We start from the raw sequence: 19,609 nt of genomic DNA on the forward strand, positions 1-19,609 counted from the left end.
GGTCTGGGTAGGGTCTGATAAGGGCATCCATTCATTCATTCAACAAATAACATTTACTGAGCAAAGTACTACACCCTGGGGAAATTCATGAGGATAGAACGATTGTTATCTGCCCTCAGGGACTGACAGTCTGACATGGGAGACAGACAACAGAGAAGTAAACAAAAAAATAAATACAGTTATAAGTTCTGATTAAAACAAGAGGCAATAATGACCTGAAAGGAAATTTTTTGCTTCTACTGTTTTTTTTTTGGGGGGGGGGAACCTCATTCTCTTTGCCTGTTTCTCACTTTCACTTTTTCTCTACCCTCATAAATTTCTCCTTTATTGATTCCACCTATAAATCTGAATATACTAATCTTGTGCATGGAAATGCCAAAGACGTACATAGCCCTTCCACTAGAATCAGCTTACTTATTATTGAGTCTTGGTGGATAATAAGAGTTAGTAAGTCTGATAGAAAATACATATTGCCTTCTTCCAGAGAGGGACTCAAATTGCTTTAGAGCTGTTTTGTCCATTAGAACTTTTTATGATGAATCAAATATTCTACATTTGCATTGTCTAATCAGGTAGCCACTTACAATATATAGCTACTGAGCTCTGGGAATGTGGCTAGTGGTTCCTCAATAGGACACCACAGTCTACAGACCTCCAGGTCAATGGAAAACCTGTTTATCAAGGCGATTGTGGGTGGATAACAGAGGATGATAACCAAGAGCCCAGTCAGATAGGTAGGAAGTTCTTAGGGAAGTGCCTGCAGAATTTCTCAGCCTTCTCAGGAATCAGGTGAGTGACCTAGGTTTGAGCAAGATCTAAACTTGGAAAAGCAGGGAAGATATCATAGACTGGCATGAGCAGAGAAACCCATTTTCAAAGCTAAATTTTGCAGGCAATCTCTGCTTGTGTTACCTAACTTATAAATAGTCTGCTTTTATAACATAATTATCTCTCCCATGAGGACAGAGCTTTGCAGTTAGCAAAGTAATTTCACATCCATTATCTTGTTTGATTTTCACAGTGAGGTAGTGACATAGGCAGGATAGGAATTATTTACCCAGGAAGCCAAAACTGGAATCCTTGGTAGATTTCAAGCAGAGAAAATCTCTGTTCTAAAACGATCGTCAGCACCCCAAGTCCCTACCCTGCCTTGGATCATCTGGGCTACTCAGCATAGAGACAGCTAAACAGAAGAGAGGTTGGGCCAGAAGAGAAGGAACAGAAGCATTCACTCCTTCATTCCCTTGTCAAGTCTCACAATGTTCCAGGCACTTCACTAGGCTCTGAGGACAGAGCAGTTAACAACACTGGCAAAATCCTTGGCGTTCCTCCAATGAACAAAGAACTCCAGAATCAGAGCCCCAAAGAACCCCCAAATCAAGCCCATATGACTTTCTCCTATCACCTGTCACCCATGTGACTATGTATGGTCACAGTCTATGTGTTCACAGTATGCCTCCCAAGTAGGGATCATCACTTGGCTTGAAGAATGACTGAGCTGAGGCAAGCTTCCAAAGGAAAGTTCTCCCATATTTTACTAGTTAATATCAGATAAAACTGTTATCTTTTAAGAGACTCTAAAAGACTAAGAATTATAAAATGTGTAATAACTCCAAAGCACAATCAATGACAACATACACTGGACTGTTTCAATCCATGAACGTCCAAGACTGTGATTCTCGAAGTTTAATATCCATTAGAATCATCTTGCCAAAAACGTCATTTCCTAAACCAGCCCTGATTCAGTGAATGGGATCTAGGAGAGTGTGTTTTCACTAAACTTCCAAGTGATTCTAACACAGGTGGTCTGCTGAACCACCATGCTGTGAAGGAAAAATAATCAAGAAAACTAAAACTAAAGGCTTCAAATAAGGAGACATAATCATGTTCTCAAACTTTCAACAACATTGCATGTAGAGTAAAGGAAGAAACTGGGATATTTAGACTGTAAAGAAAAGCCTCAGATGGGACACATAACTAAAATGTATAGAAAGGGTCATTTCAACAAAAAGGAAATGACCTAGTTTTCTTTTGCTCCAGGCAGAACTAGAGCCAGTGGATAGAAGTCGTAGGGATTGAGACTTCAACTCAATGTAAGAAAGACCTTTTCAACTCTGGAGATACCCAACCATTGAGCAGGCTTATTGAGTAAGCAGTAAATCAGCTTCTCTCACTGCAGAAGTTCAAGCAGAGATTAAATGACCATCATCAGTGATGACAGGAAAACTGCTGGCTAGGCAGCAATCCCTCCTGTTAAACCTTGTGCATGACCCCCGCCATGTCCACTGTACTGAGATTAGTTGTTTATGTACCTCTTTCGTCAGGCTCTGAGCTCAGTGGAACATCACCTCTAATTTACCTTTATATTTACCAGCTCATACACAGTGCCTGGCACATTAGGTGCTCAGTCCATGATTACTGTGAATCAAACTCAGAACCTAATATATCATCCTATAATGGGAAAGAATCTGAAAAAGAACACACACACATATGCACACACATATAACTGAGTCACTCTGCTGTACAGCTGAAACTAACACTATGTTGTAAATCAACTATACGTCAACTAAGAAAAAAGAGAACCTAATACATCAAGTTCCAGCACATGCAAACCTGGACTTCTAATGAATTTCTGTAACTTCAAAGAAAAATATGGATTTCACAGAATCTCTTCTGCTATCCAGCATGGACTCTTAGCAATATTTCTATTCTTCTCCTTCAGTAAAGTTTAAAGTATTCTTTCACAAAGGTTTTATACTTTTCTCTTACTTTTAAAAAAAGTAATTTTAGTTACTGCTTCTGTGGGCAGTAGTGTTTTTTCTAATTTGTTATTTCTAGTATGTAGGAGTCACTGAAAGTCAAGTCTTATCTAATATCTGGACATCTCTGTGAAATGTCTTAGTTTTCAAGACATTAGTAAATTTTAGTAAATTTTCAAGATCCATTATAAATAGTGACAGGTTTGCTCTTGTTTTTTAATTTTTGAACATTTTAAAAACATTTTTAAAACTTGAAGTATAGTTGATATATATATATAAAACATATATAAGAATGTATGTGTATATATATGTGTGTGTGTGTATATATATATTCTTTTTCAGATTATTTTCCATTATAGGTTATTACAAGATATTGAGTCTAGTTCCCTGCGCTATACATTAGGTCCTTGTTGGTTATCTGTTTTATATACAGTAGTGTATATGTTAATATCAAACTCCTAATTTATCCCTCCCCCAACCCTTTCCCCTTTGGTAACTATAAATTTATTTTCTATGTCTGTGAATCTATTTCTGTTTTGTAAATAAGTTCCTTTGTATCATTTTTTTAGATTCTGCACATAAGCATTATCGTATGATATTTGTCTTTCTCTGTATGACTTACTTCACTTAGTATGATAATCTCTGGGTCCATCCATGCTGCTGAAAATAGCTTTATTTCATTATTTTTTGTGGCTGAGTAATATTCTATTTTGTGTGTGTGTGTGTGTGTGTGTGTGTGTTTGTGTGTGTGTGTGTGTATACACACCATATCTTCTTTATCCATGCATCTATTGATGGACACTTAGGTAACCTGAATGCCCTAAATGCTCTTTTTTCCCCTACTAATTTTTATACCTCATGTTTCTTCTTTTTGTCATTTGGATTTTGTACATACAATGCTGAACAGTAGAGGTGACAAGGCATCCTTGTCTTATTCCTGATTTGAGTAGAAATGTAGCCAATGTTTTCTCATTAGATTATTCCTTCCCTTTTCTGCCGTTATGTTTGATGTGAGTTTCCTAGAGTGGTGAAAGTGACTTCTGTAAGACTAAGAGATATTGGCAGATGTGGACAACACAGCTACAGAATCAGGCTGTGACAAGGAGAGAGAAGCTGGCTCCATATTCACTGAGAATCAGTTCACACACAGGATGAAGCTGTTCGAATCCATTGCACATGCTGACATTATGCCTCTTTCTTATATATGTGTGCATACAAGTTAAAGTTGCCCCAAGAAAAATTTATATGACAATGATTCATATTTGGAAACTATTTTTTAAAGGCTATGTAATGTAATATCTGGACAAACTATTTCATCAACCAATCAAATGGTACCTTCACTTCTATTTCGATTGTGGACTGGACATTCCCCCAAAAGACAACTAACTATCCAACAGAAAACAACTAAACACAATTGCAGGCATCTCTGCCACTATGTACATCAGTTCATACAATCTGAGTGATCAAAGTCCTCTAAAAATGTCTTGCAAAAGCATATTTTATTTCATTGGCTACCCATTTGCTTGTTTAATAATAAAATATTCTGTAAATCAAAGGGCTATGAGGATAGGGCCAAGCACTGTAAATATACTATTCTAAACCACTGAAGCAAGACTGGCTCATTTTTAATTCAATGTGGAAAAGTACAATTTCATTTTCTCAAGAACACTGTAAGAGAAAAAAATCCCACAGTCTCAGTGTGCTGCCATGATCTGGCTCTCCCCAGTGTGATTCTTGGGTTGTAGACTATACTTTTTAGAGTCTCAGGGAAGATTATTTTTAAAAGTAGATAATTTTCATTTTGAGCATTTGAATCCTTCATAAACCTGAAGATAATCATGAAGATATTTCACCAGCAAAAATGTGCTGATCATGTGATAAGCCACTATTTTGCAGACACTACGTGAGGGACTATTTGGTACATAGAGAAGAGAAAGTCATCATTTCTACCAAGGAATAATTGGCCTTATAGGAATTAAATGAGGAATTCTGTAGTCTAAAGCAGCAAAATGCCATGAAAAATAGTACTGTAAACAGGCCATTGCCATTCAGAGGAAGTAGAAAAGAACAGATGACCCAAGTAAGAAAATGTGAAAAGAGTGTTTTCTATAGAAGGAAGAGTTTAATATCAATCCTAAGGTGAGCTTCTATTAAACTGATTATTTCTTTGAATAGTCAGTGAATACCCAAGGATAGGAGTCAACATGAAATTACTAAGAATAGTCCCATCTGATTTAACCTTAGTTCCTTTGTAGAAAAGAAATTTAAAATGACTAAATTTGAACAAGTTACTGATCTTCACAGTTTGTAGACAAGACAGAGAAAATGAGCAGGATGGAAAAGTTGACAGACTGATAAATTTCTTACCAAATGTATCCAAAGAGTCAAAATAAACATGAGAAGTGGTACCCTAACCCTGACTCTAAGTGGGCTGGACAAGATTGAGCTGGACTGTGATTTACGTTTTGCCCCTACGGCTGAATTTTACATTATTTTGATTTAACTCCATTATTTTCAATATCAGCTGATTGGTTTTCCTTTTTAAAAATCTTTAAGTCTGCCTTCTAATGTTAGTTTTCCCTCAGAGCCACAAAAAGTGTCTGGTTTTAGGAACATAGTATAGGTGACGGTTCTACTTATGGAGATAGGGAAGACTTAGGAAGTTTGTGGTTGGGGTGCAGGATATGGAACTCTGTTTTGGATGCACTAAATCTGACATTCCAAAGAGGCACTAAATGGAGTTGTCAAAGAAGCAAGTTAGATCTGGTGGCCTGGAGCTCAGAGGACAGCTATGACCTGGAGATACCAATTAAAGAGAGTTGATACCATGATGATTGTATTTAAAGCTACTGATGATTAAGACACACAAAGTGAAAATGTAGTTTGACAAGAGTATCAGGAACAAAGTCCCAAAAACTCCAACATTCAGAGGCCAGATAGAGGAGAAAGAACCTGTAAAGGATACTAAGAAAGAGCTCTAGCGAATTAGGAGGAAAACCAGACAAGTATGGTGTCTAGGAAAATTAATGTGGGAAATACTTCAAGAAGGAAGGTGGGTCGATTTTAAGAGGTCAAATAAGAAAAGTGTTCTCAAAGTTTGAAACTTCTATAAGGCAAAAGTTAACCAAAGTTCAAAACCAAGCAGAAGATGGGGAAATGTATTTGCAAATTATATAACAAAGGATTAATATTCAGAATAAAATAAAGAACAACTAGAAATTAATCAGAAAAATAAAACAAAGTTGTCAGATAAGCACCAAACATATGAAGGTGAAGTCAATAACTAATTTAAAAGCGGTTCAATCTATCAATTCATCTGGAAAATGCAAATTAAATGAAAGAGTATATTTTAAATTAGCATATTAATAGAAGATGCATAATATCCAGTGTTGGTGAGGGGAAGAAGTAGCAGACACTCTCACACCCTGCTGATGAGAATGCAAATCGTTATGGAGCTCTGGGAGGTCAATTTTATGGTTAACATAACATTTTTAAATGCACATACATGTCAACAGAGCAATTCACTTTGGGTAGCTATTTGAAAGAAATACTGGCATATGCACAATGAAATGTGTTCCAGGGTATTAAAAATAGTGCAGTATGTAATAGCAAAAGATTGGAGACACCTACATACCCACAAATGGGAAATAATTAAATACATTTTAATATGTATTTTTAGTACAGAAGATTATGGAACAGTTAAAAAGAATGAGTTAGATCTATATGTTCTAAGGTGGGATGATCTCTAAAACGCATGTTAGGGATAAAAAGCAAGGCGCAGAAAGTACATAGAGAATGGCCCTGTTTAAGTAAAATAAAGGGAGAAAAACTACGAATTTTAATGTTTTTATGAATGTTTGTAAGTGCACAGAAAAGATCACCAGATAAGTACTAATTGTTGTTTCTCAAGGGTAGGGCTAGAAGGATAAAAGCTGATTTTACTTTTCATTGTTTTGGTTTTATATTTAATTATTTCATCTGAATTTGCTGATGTCCTATTTGTGGGATTTTTAAGAAAGACAAATTTTTCTTAGATTGTTTTAGATTAAAACAATTTGATCTAAAGGATTAATTTTATGATGTATTAATTTATTCATCATGAGTTTAAGTTCCTATGATACATTGGACAACATAGTGGATATTTGTTACACAGCAATGAAAAAAACACAGGATTCCTGCCCTCGCAAGGCTAACGCTCTACTGGATACAGGGTTTAAACAGTTTCCTCTTTTCTCTATAGGCTACTCCCACTCTTACACGATTTTTTGGCCCACAGAACAATACCTCAGACCAACTTCTTGCACTTTTCATGATCCCAGGAAAAAGTAAATGTAAGGAATAAAGTATGGAGAGTCGCATAAGCCATCTCTAAACTGCTGCCTCTGCTTAACAATTCATGTTGCAGGTTTCCAAAAGCAACAGGGATAAAATAGTACAGTATTAGTAAAATAGATCTCATAGGCTGACCTAGAAACCCTGAACTCTTTCTATGACTATTTTTATGGGAAAAGGCACCCAGTTCTAAACAACTGACTTAGTAAGTGCACTGCTGGAGCATACTCTGGTTGTGAGTAGTTGACAGCCTGTACTCAGGCTACTGCTGAGCTTAAATAGCTAAAAACTACCTGGCACCCACACAGAAGTTCTTGTACACACATTTTACTTAACCGTTGGATCCTTTCTGTGACACTCATTAAGGCATAATAATTAAGAAAGAATACCAGCCTACAGGAGTATCCTCTGAGGTCCTTCTACCAGCTAGAATCTCGACATCATACTAGGCTTTAGCTACAAGACAGCCCACAATGACAGCAGAAAACTGAATTCATGCTTCTGAGCAGCCTCTGAGACAAAGCACTTATATATTTCATGACAATTCCTATTTTTTCTTCCCCTTTTCTCATACCTACAAATGAAAAGGCCCCAATTTTCAGTTGCTGGAACAGGTGAATACCGTCATCATCGGAAAAATTAAATGCTTGTCTCAAAGAAGGAACTGTTCTTTGGAAATTTCGGTGCCTCTCAGGACAAAGGAAAAAACATCAATGATAATTCATCTTTGCTACAGGATGAATTTATTTATCATACATGGCTTTTTACAGCTGAGAACAACACTAAGCCAGGGTAGCAAGAAAATTTTCAGGGCTCGAAAAGAGGCATCATACCTAGCTGTTGAAATTCAACTCCAAAGTTACCCCCACCTCCATCGACCTCTGTGACCTTGGGTAAACCTCTTGACCCTTCCACAACTCTTTCACACTCCATTTCCTTTCTCATGCTGTTCTCTCTGCCTGGAATGCCTTCTGGATATCTCCTCTAAGTCTCAAATTCTTATAAAATGCTGTTCTGTTAAGTTTCCCCTGATTCCCGTAGCCAAATCAGCTTCTTTCTTACTCACATCCCTACTCTGCATTGTGTATACTTCCATTATACCATTTATCAAAGGGCATTACTATTGCATGTTTATCACTGTATTTGTTTTAATTAGTTTATCATGTTATTTTATGGCCATCTTAGGGTATCAGGTTATATGCTATTTCTACTACTCCTACTAATATTCAAACATTATTATGAGCACTTACTATGTGTCAGTCCCTATAGTAATACATTATGCTTAACTGTCATAAAAGTTCTATAAGATGGATATTATTATTATCATTTTTTTTTACAGCTGAAGAGAGTAAAAAGAACCAAGAAAAATTATACAAATGATTATTAGTGTCACTGAGAGTGAAAATAAAGACTATTTTACCACACTTTCAACCAGCACCCTAAAATACTACCTATAAATAAGAGCGGGTAACATTTACTAACTTCTTTCTAGGTGTCAGACTCTGAACTATGTGCTCTGCACACTTTAGCTAATCTGATGCACACAAATGCCCTATGAAGTAGAAATCATGATTATGATTCTTATTTTTTAATGAAATTGAGGTTCAGAATGGTTAAATGACTTGCCCAAGATCAAAGAACTGTGGGGGCTGAATTTGAATGGAGGCCATTCTCCCCCAGAGCCTGCTGAGCCCTTGCCCACTACTCTATTACCAGATAGCAGAATTTTCTTTAATCTTTGAAAATACTGCACACGTTTTCAAGAACAACCCATCTGGAAACAAAAACCTGGAAAGTTACCTCTTCTCAGTCATGCAAATGAACAAAATCTAACAAGCCCCGAAGCACTCACCTTAACACATGTGTGGATCCATTGATGGTTGTGGTTGAGCAGGGGACAGTCTGGCCCAGGATGGAAGGTCTGCGGTAGCGCTCGTCATCACAGCAGAGGATGATGAGGAAGGCACGTCTAAAAGACTTGTTCAAAAAGGCGTAGAGAAAGGGGTTCAACCCAGAATTGATGTAGCCAAGCCAGAGGAATGCGGTCCACACCTGCCCAGGGACAGTGTAGTCTACGAACGGATCCACAATATTGGTGACAAAGAATGGAGCCCAGCAGAGGCAGAAGCAGCCCATGATGATGCACAGCGTCTTGGCTGCTTTGGTCTCTGTCCTCATGCGATGAGTGCTGTGCTGGTCTGCCGGCTGGGGCCTGCCCTCTGAGGGGGCTCCTGCCCGCTGTAACATCTGGATCTGGTGGGCATGCTCCTTGGCTGTGACATAGATGCGACAGTAGGCCAGCACCATGAGGAGAAACGGGATGTAGAAGGCCACCACAGAGCAGGTGATGGCGTAGGGCTTGTTGACCATGAAGACACAGTACGTGGAGTTAGAGTTGTGGCTGAACTTCCTTTTGTCTATCTGAGAGTTGCAGAGAGAGGGGGAATGAGGAAGGGAGGGAGATAGGGAAGGAAAAAGTGAAGAAGCAGCAGCAGCAGGAAGGGAATGAGAAAAATTGTAAGAAAGAGAAAATGATAAAAAAAAAAAAAAGAAGTTAAAAGAGGGAAGAGGAAAAGAGAAGGAAAGGGAGGGATGAATAAAAGACAAAGGTGAAGGGAAAGGGAAGAAAGAAGAAGGTTTATCAGCAAAGCTTTTCTTTTTCTTCTCATAAGCCTATGCCACACAAAACCATGATGGCAGAAAAGGAAAATGCTTTTGGCTATTCTTATATTTCATATTTTCCATATAAAGTTTAGAACTAGCTTATCAATTTCCATAAAAATCTTCTGGGATTCTCACTGGAGTTAGAATGATTGAAGAAAACTGGTATCTTTGCAATGTTAAGTCTTCCAATTCACAACATGGTAGTTCTTTCCCTTTACTTAAGTCTTTTAAAATTTATTTCAGTAATATTTTATATTTTTGTGTAAATGCCTTGAACATCTTATGCTAGATTTATTTCTAAGTATTTTTTTTATCCTATTGCAAATGTTACCATGTTAAAATTCTTATTTCTAATTGTCTGTTGTATATAGAACTTAGTGAAAATTTTTCTTTGTATATTGGCTATGTATCCAGCAATTCTGTTAGATTAGTCACTAACTAATATTTCATCTCTAGACTATTATAAATTTTTTCCATGAACATCCATGTTATCTGCAAATCATGCCAATTTCATTTCTTGCTTTCCAATCTTAATAACATTTTCCTTGCATATTGAACTTGATAAGACCTCCAGTATAATATTGAATGAAACTGGTAATAGTGGACCCCAGTGTTATAGGCCCAGTTTTAGGAGAACTTTCAACATTTTACTATTAAGTATGATACTTGCTGTAAGTTTTTTGTCAATGCCCTCTATTTGAGAAGAATATGCCTTCTTCTCATATAAGAATGTACCCCTCTGTTCTTAGTTTGATGAGAGTTTTTTAAAAGTATGACTGGATATTGAATTTTGTCAATGTATTTTTGGCAGTAGTGAGATGATCGTGTGAGTTTTCCCTTCTTTCTTCTATTAACACAGAGAATTACCTCGATTATACTACATTCTTGAACTAAACCTCACTTGTATTGGATACTGTGATACACTAGATCCCTCTTAAAAACTGAAATAGTTCTCTTTCAACTATAAACTCTGCCCGCTGATGACTCTTTAGTTATCAGCCTTCTCTAGGAACAGTCTTTGGCTGAAGAGGGCTGTGTAACCCAACGACACTTCCCTTCCTGAGGTCAGCCTGCAACCACTGTGAATATGCATATGAATAGAGATATAAATAAATAACATGTATGATAGACAATACACCATTTCATTCACTGTGCGTGCATTTACTATCTTGTCTTACAGTATACTGTAAGGTAACAGTATACCTTCTTAGTGAACTGACAATTTCATCATTATAAAATCTCTTTCTATCTCAATATTACTTGCCATAAATTTATTTTATCACTGATAGCAGTACAGCTACACCAACTTTCTTTCCATTAGTGTTTGGATATTATATTTTTTCCGTTATTTTATTTTCAACCTTTCTGTCACCTTCTATTTCATGGGCCTCTCTTACAAGCAACATAAATTACACATTGATTGGCTGACAACCAGAGAGTGATGAGAACCTAAGCCTGTATCTTGTCTAGGAGCAAAGATTCATGATTTGCCAATTCAGTGTTTGTGGCAACTTTATAGAACCTAATTCCTGTGAATAATGAGGATCGACTGTATATGTATTGTGAACACGTAGGTTATGCTAGCTTCTCTCTAGGCAGATGCCACGTGCAAATGAGTGAAAAGATATGAAATGCAATTACAATACCATGGAGCAAATACTAGGCATGTTAATAGAAAGCAGAAGCCCCATTCCTCAGTTATATGAAATAAACAGGAGATGCTTCCATCTCACTCTCACAAAGGAAAATAATTTATTAGTTATTTCCCTTGAACACTCTACATCAGAGGGTAAGAGTGCTGGGCCCTTGTTACAAGTTCTGATGCACAGAAGCTTATACTCCCAGAGGTCTTCTCCGTTAGGGATTACGTTTAGCACACACATAAAACCACAGACTCTGGAGTCCAGTAAGCCTGGGCTTAGATACAGTCACCACCACTCCCTACCAGTTAGCTCCCTACTTTAGCTAATAACGTAACCTCTCTGATCCTCAGTTTCCTGAGGACAATGACAGGATTTACATCATAGCACTGTTGTGAGGCCTGAGGGAGATTAATGATTATACTAACATGGGGTTCAGCACATAGTAAGTATTCAACAATCGTTGGCCATTATTATTATTATTCTGCTGGAAATTTGAATTTCATTTCCCCCAAGAATGTTAAAACTGAAAGTCTGAAAGAAGAGGGATAGTAGTTAAGAAAATATCCATACAGTCTCCCTTGTACGGATCCCCTTTCACTTCTCCACTCCTCTGTCCCCAGCATTTCCTTCAGAAGCCCAAGGCACTCTTGTTCTGACATACCACATGCAAATCCTGGCCCAGTCTTGGTTTGGATATCCTTCCCTGGACAAAGAATAAGGCAAGATTAGGGGCTAGGAATGGGGTGGAGAGAAGAAGGGGCAGCTCCTACTCTGACTGGTCCTCCTGGGCCGGAGCTCACTCTCAATCTCTCCTTCCCATTCCCCTTCCTACCTTGACACCGTCCTGGGATCCATTTTAAAATGACTGCCTGACAACTTCTTTAGGGAATATATATCCCTCCTAGTGGATCCAGACCATAGCTTTCGATCTTTGTTACAAATCTGGTATTACAAATACAGTATGTCAGAGCTGGACGACTCTTAAAAGAGCATCTGGACAGGGGCTGGCAGATGCCTGGCACTGAGCTACGTGCTGCTCTCTTGCCCCTCTGGAAGACACTGTTCCCCAATGAGGACCAATGGCTCTTCCCATCACAGACCCTTTAGTGAGTGGGTCAGTGAAGGAGCTGGGCTCCGGGTCCAGCTCTCTCAACTCCTCGCCCAGGGCTCCCTTCATTCTCTGGAAGCCCCTACCCCCATGATAGGTTTTCCGTAGGTCACTGTAAGCCTTACAGAGTCACAGCATGAAACGGGATGAAGGCCTCTTGGGGCACATCACATACCTCAGGCTCTGGAGGCTTGCCTGCTAAACTCTGAATGCCTGTTCTGTTATTCACTAGCTGTATGACATTGGGCATGTCACTGCACCTTTTTTAAGCCTGAGTTTTCTCATCTGTGAAACGAGGGGAAATTATTATAATTTCCCCAAAGAGATGTTGTCAGGAATGTATGTACTTAGTGTATTTTCTGACATACAGTAAGCTTTTAAAAATGTTAGCCTGCCTTTTTTTGTTGTTGTTATTGCCTGTTACTCAGACCACTATCAGAACCTTTCTTAGAATAATCACTCAATCTGACATTGTTTGTTTATTAGAATCTCAAGCAAACAAACATAGTAAGACTGTAAACCAGTGGGCTTTTTATAGGTACTCACCAAATCAAGTATGCCAATGTTATTCCAGCCTTGCATGATAGGGAGAAAAGAGATAAACATGGGGATGACCCAGCAGCCTCCCAGCATTAACGCGATGCGCAGAGGGGTCATCTTGTTCCTATAGACCAAGGGTTGGCAGCAGATGGCATAATACCTGGAGAGAGAAGAGAGCGGGTGGGTGCCACGGGAGAGGACGAGATGAGGGAGAAGGAGGGGAACACAAATGATGAGAGAGAAGAGGGGAGAAGAAGTAGGGAGGAGAAGGGAGAAAAGAAGAGGAAATATTGGGGAAAGAGGAAAATTAGATGGGAAATAGAGAATAAAAATAAGGAAAGAAGAAAAGAGAAAACAGTGGGGGGAAAGAGAGGTGAGTGGGTAGCAGAGGACGGGGAGGAAAAAGGAGAGAGAAGTGGGCAACGAACAGAGGAAAGAAAAAACAATTGTACAATAAAACGTTATGTTGGCCGATGAGTTTCCGTTACTGTAAATTTAAACTTTAGATCACACATATGAGACCATTGCCAGGTGTTGGCCCCATATCCCTCTTGCCCACCCAGTACCTGAGGAGCTCGACATACACCTGAGGGTCTGCTCTGTTTCAGGCATAGATTCAACACTATCCTCATGCCTGGGCATTTTAGAAGCTCCTGTCCAGCCCTCTGGGCCTCAGTGTCCAGACAGCTGTAGTCCTCTTGAACAACAACTGGAGGTGACCCAGGTTTGGCCCTACATCTGAGCTCTAAGAACAGTATCTCAGACTTGTCCCCATCCTCTTGGTCACCTACCTATACTGAGGTGATGCTCTCAGTCAGTGTCCCTTAAATTGTGGTCCAGAGATTCTACCCTTCTCCCCTGCATCACTCACCTGAGGGGACTTACTTAAATAGCAAGGATCCCCTGAATTAGAGTCTACTGGGGGGGGGGGACCTGGAGTTTGCATTTTGACAAGTGGAAGTCATTCCTGCTGTTTGCTAAGTGTGTGCAGTTCTCCCTTTTGGGCACATGCACTTCCTGACCTCCTTGTGGTTGAGTGGGGGCAAGTAATTGGTTTGGCTTATGAGCCATGAACAGAATTGACATCTGTTACTTATGGGCTGAAACATTTGTTTCTCTGATGCCAAGAATGTAAAATTCTGAGTGTTTACTGGTCTATCATTTTCTACTTACTGGCAGAGACCACCAACCTCATTCCCCTTTATCAGGGTCTGATCTTCCTCATGGGACCCTTTCTTCAACCCAGATTTTGCCTACGGTACTAGCTTTCTTCTTACCTCTACACAGAGGTGCAACTTGCCCTACTCAATGATCTTGTCTCTAACTCCCAGACTGCTTCTTGTATGTTATTTCAGTCTTGGAGACCACTGCTTCCATGCCCAGGAAGTTCCTGGCATTTGACAAAAGGCAAAATACCACGGTAGGTCTATCAGCTTCTGTCTTTGGAAGAGTCAAAGCAAAAGTGCAAAAAGAGCCTGCAGGCTAAGTCTAGTCTTTAAGATTTTATACTATTTAATGATGAGCCACTCCCTTACATTCCTCATTTTATGCAGTTCATTTTGCTAATTTTTCCCACCTCTTCTTTTCTTAATTCAGAGCATAACACATACAACGATTATATTCTTTGAAGCAGTGGAGGTAGGATGAGTTGGGAGAGAGGGTAGGATGAGGAGAGCTCCGTGTTGGAGCATAAGAAGAGAGTGCCTCAGGAGCAGGGAGGGGAGAACAATACCTTTCCCCGCAAGGCATCAAGGAGCAGCTGGCCACACTGTGCCGGAGAGCTTCCTGCGGCCAGCAAGACGTGGGATGTCCAGAGTGTAAAGGACAACAGACCAAAGAATGGGAGAGGAACTTACTTAGGAACTCATTTTCTCTATCTGTAAAACTGACATGGTAGCCAAATCTAACTAAATATAAGTCAGTAATGGATATAATCATGAATAGCTGGAATTCCTTCCACACCCCTGACTTGTAAGAAAGGCAAATTGTATCACAGTGGCACATTTTTCTGAATGGCTACATTAATAATTATCATGTTTATTAACAGAGATGACGAATCTGGAGTATATGAAAATATCCTTTCCTCACTTCCTGCTAGAGGACATAGATTAGATTTTGTACATTTAGCATCCTCCTCCTCCTTTCTCTTGGTCAGAGCATCCCAAATCCTTGGGAATAATCTCTTCTCTGTTGCCATCTGTGTGGTTGGGAAAGTAAATCATGGGACCCTGACTTTTCCAGCCAGGGAGTGACCCAATCAGACTCTCCTGGGACTCTAAATGTCATGCAGAATGATGCAAACACGAGAAAGTTGGCAGAGGCCCCTCTGTCCTCACAGTAGCTTCTTAGTGGGGCTGAGCGTGGCTCCTGCTCCTTGAATCTTTGGGCAGCCATGGTCTTGCTGCTTTGGGTCCTCATTCTACAGCTCTTCCTCTGATTAAATAAGCCATCTCATATTGTATTCCCATTGTATTCCTTTTTTGCTGAAGTTGATGTTAGGGGCTGAACTGCGTTCCCTTCCCCAAAAGACATGTTAAAGCCCAAACCGTCAGTGCCTTGGAATATGACCTTATTCGGAAACAGGATCTTTGGAGAGGGAATAAAATTAAAATGAGGCTATTCAGTGGGCCGTAATCCAATATGACTGATGTCCTTATAAAAATAAATTTAGACATAGACAGATATGCTCAAAGAGAAGATGGCCATATGAAGATGGAAGGTTGAAATGGGGTTTCTACAACCCAAGGAACACCAAAGATTGCCAGAAAAACCACCTGGTGCCAGGAAGAGGCAAGGAAGAATCCTTTTCATACAGGTTCAGAGGGAGCAGGGCCCTGCTGACACCTTGATTTCAGACTTCTAGCCTCCACAAATGTGAGATAATAAATATCCTGTTGTTCTAAGCCACATAGTTTGTGGTGCTTTGTTAATACAGCTTTCACAAAAGCTAACAGAGTTGGCTAAAGGCGGTCTTGATTACTTGCAACCAAAGAATCTTGCCTCAGTAAAAATGGTTTTGAATGCCAGGTCTTTCATAGAGGCTTAGTTCTAAGTAAGAATATCTTTGTTTTTATTCAATATACCTCCAGATCATAGCTCAAACCATAGCATCCTTTCATTTACCAACCCAAAGAAGTCAATCAAAGGATAAGTGAACAACAGACGCTGCCCTATTTTTGCTGAATAATTTGTACAATTTATAGTTTTTGAGGTTTGGAAATGGTGCCAAGACATTGGGTAAAGACAAGCCTTTAGGAATTTTGGTTGGATCTCCAGTCTCATATAAATCCAAAAGTTCAAAAAGACAAAGCCAAATTAAACATCTTGCAGGACGAAAGGTACGTCTGAGGAAGAAAGATGAAGACTTTCTCCGATTTCCATAAGTGGATGTAGATATTTAGACGATTATATTGGGAAGACCATAGAATCTACAGAAGAGGACTTTGAATATATGGTTATACTCATGTTCTTAATATTGTTATAAAAGCCTTTCTTTCTCAGTCTAGCTTGGCCAGGGTGATTGTCTGATTCCCATGGCAAGATGAACATCCTGTGGGAAATAAGATCTCCCCAATTTCTGCTGCCTAAATGTTCTGTACTTTAATTTGCATTACCCTAGGCTACCAGAAGCTGCTTCTACAGAGAAATAAATAGTGGTGACAGGTTTCCTTCTAAAGTTCAACTTTAAGGGGGATGGATACACATTCTACCAATCCCGTACACATTTACGTACAAAGTTTGTGTCCTGGACAATGAATGCCTGGAATAAAGTTGCATGAACAGCTCATTCCCCAGGTGGCTAAGGTGGGACACAGCCATGGTTTCCTGCACAGACAGCTTAGAAAGTTACTCTTGCATAATATAGGGTGGTTGGGCAAGCCTGGGAAAAAATCCTTTATTTTCTACTTTAACAATTAGCAATAGGGGAAAAAATAATTTTATACTCTTTATTTATTAGAATGATTGAATTGTGAATGATAGGGAAAGATGAATAAGAAAAATACCAACTTGTGTCTCCATATGTGTTTTTACTTAAATATTCTCCTCTACATCTTCAGTCTGGTGCCATGTCTTATAATAAACATAATATGATTTTCAAGCAGCATGGTGTCGAGAATATAAGGTTTTTATCTGGAGCTCAAATTAGAGCATTCACTTGACTTTATGGGTCCAAGGCCTTGGCACCTCTGAAACAGCTGCCATAAATAAGCCACCTAATGTCCTTCTAATTTCTTTCCTCATATCTTTCTAATCTTTGCTTTCTAGCAAAGAATCTAAAAAAAAAAAAAAAAAGTAGACATTCTCTTGAAGGCTGCATTCAAGAATCTAAAGTATGTGAAAGTAAATATCACTGAGTAAAAAGATTAATAAATATTGAGTCTCAATGTTAACTAATGGAGCTTCCTTAAAGTTCTAGCTTTTGTCTATAGATCGAGGATCAGACAGAAATGGGATAATTTCATTTTTACCTACCATAGTTGCTTTTTAATATCTATATTTGGATTATATTATCCATGCTAATAACAAATATATTTGTTGCATTATGAACCATCCCCAAAACACACATAAGACACTAATAGACAAAAGTAGTTAGTTAAATCTGCAAGTTCTTTGGAGTTTAGGCAAAATGTGCTGCTTAAGTTAATAAAGAGCAACTCTCCATTTATTTATTAAGAGCTCTACTTGTATTATCTCATTTAGTCCTCACAAATACTTTTGAAACAGGAATTCTAAATGCACCCATTTCACAGATGAGGAAACAAACAGAGAAATGTCAGGATTTGTCCAACATCCCACAAGTGGTAAGAAACAAGCTGGGATCCAGCCCAGGCAGCCTGACTCAAGGGCCAGGATGTTAATCTCATTACTATCACTTCACTCTGCCACCTCCCTGAAATTCCCAAAGGATTATTCTAATGCTTTACAAGCCACTTTAGAAACAATCAAAACATAAAAACACTGAATCTCAGAACTTGAAGGATCCTCAAAATCTTCAAATCCTCAAATCCCCTCTAAAATGAGGTACATCCAAACCTGCATGAATGCACTAAGGACTGGGAATTCGCCAAGTCTTACACAGTGCATTCTAAACTTAAGGCCATCCTGAAGTTAAAAAGTTTCCTCCAAAGTTGATTTTCTGTAACTTTCAGTTTTACCTTCTGGCTCAATTTAAAACTTCTGTCTCTAATTCTTCTTCTGCATAGTGGTCGCACAGACTTCTGGAGAGAATATTTGCACTCCTCTGAAGTCTTACTTTCTGCAGGTAAAAATATGCCCAGTTGTATTCAGCCAGGGTTGATTTTGTTTGCCAAAGGCTATTTGGCAGCCTCTGGAGACGTATTTTGTTGTCATAACTGGAAAGGGTGATGCTACTGGCATCCAGTTGGTAGAGGTCAGGGATGCTGCTAAATATCTTACAAGGCACAAGACAGCACCCACCCCAACTCACCCAACAAAGAATCATGTGGTCTACAATGACAGTAGGGACACAATTGAGAAACCGGTTCAGAGGAGGTGATTTTCACCAACAGCGGGGGCCCCATGCCCTCTGCATGTGCTGTAGTGTCCATCCCTCCTAGAAGTGGGAGCCACAAGGAGAGCACAATATTCTGATGCATTCTACACAGACCAGAGAAGATTAGTACACCACCTTCCACTCTGCCCACCCTAACTTAATACAAGCTGGGGGACACCCAGCAGTACAGTACAAGACCCCTGCACAATGAGTGACCAAGGAGCTAGGACAGGAGGTGAGAAAAGTCTATCTCTAACTGATTTATAAGTTTCAGAGATGTTGGCCTGTTCACAGTTGTATCCCTAATGCCTAGTATGTACTAGATATAGAGCATGCTCACAAAAGAGCTGAATGAATAGCAAACCTTTCATCACAACCAATTAAAGTGTGGGACCAAGTTATGGGGATGTGAAAGGTCAGCTCTAGCAGGGGGATGGGGACAGGCTTTCTACAAAAAGTATATTTGAAGTTGAATTTTAGAGACTGGGTAATAATGGCGGAGGCGAAAGTGTAATCCAGGGACTATGAAGAGTGCAGAAAAAGGCCCAGAGACAGGAAATTATATGGAGATACACACACACACACACACACACACACACACACACACACACACACACACACACACACACACACATATATATCCATATATCCACATAGCCATATAAATATAAAAAGAGTACAAGTTAACTGGATGGGGGCAGGTCTCAGAGCACTGATTCTCCAACCACAGTGTGCTTCAGAATCACCTGCAGAGCTTGTTCAAACACCCGTTGCAGGTAGATCTTGACTGCAGTCCAAGAATTTGCATTTCTGATATGTTCCCAAGTGATACTGTTGCTGGTGGTTCGGGGGCTACATTCTGAGAACCACTGTCTTCCAGGTTTTGAATGCTATGCTAGGAGGAGTCAACAACAGTTTTTTTTGAACTGAAAAATGTCCACCACACTCAACACTGCCACATGCTCTACTAAAAAGAACTGAATTACAACAAATTCAAGAGAAAGTGTAGTCAGTTCACAGGCTAAGTGCATAGTATTTATCAGAGAAA

The 19,609-nt window shown here is 39.2% G+C and overlaps 1 protein-coding gene across 2 annotated transcripts in view; it reads right to left on the minus strand.

Moving 5' to 3' along the window:
- Positions 1–19,609, minus strand: part of HTR4 (5-hydroxytryptamine receptor 4) — a 371,144-nt gene that overhangs the window by 42,346 nt on the left and 309,189 nt on the right. For both annotated transcript variants that reach the window (XM_010989466.3, XM_010989465.3), the window contains exons 11-13: positions 13,053–13,206; positions 12,060–12,101; positions 8,944–9,512 (exon numbers count right to left, since the gene is read on the minus strand). In XM_010989466.3, the coding sequence (XP_010987768.1) occupies positions 8,944–9,512; positions 12,060–12,101; positions 13,053–13,206 (765 nt within the window). The remainder of the gene's footprint in view (positions 1–8,943; positions 9,513–12,059; positions 12,102–13,052; positions 13,207–19,609) is intronic.

Source organism: Camelus dromedarius, chromosome 3, assembly GCF_036321535.1.
Source record: "Camelus dromedarius isolate mCamDro1 chromosome 3, mCamDro1.pat, whole genome shotgun sequence".
NCBI classification, from domain to species: domain Eukaryota; kingdom Metazoa; phylum Chordata; class Mammalia; order Artiodactyla; family Camelidae; genus Camelus; species Camelus dromedarius.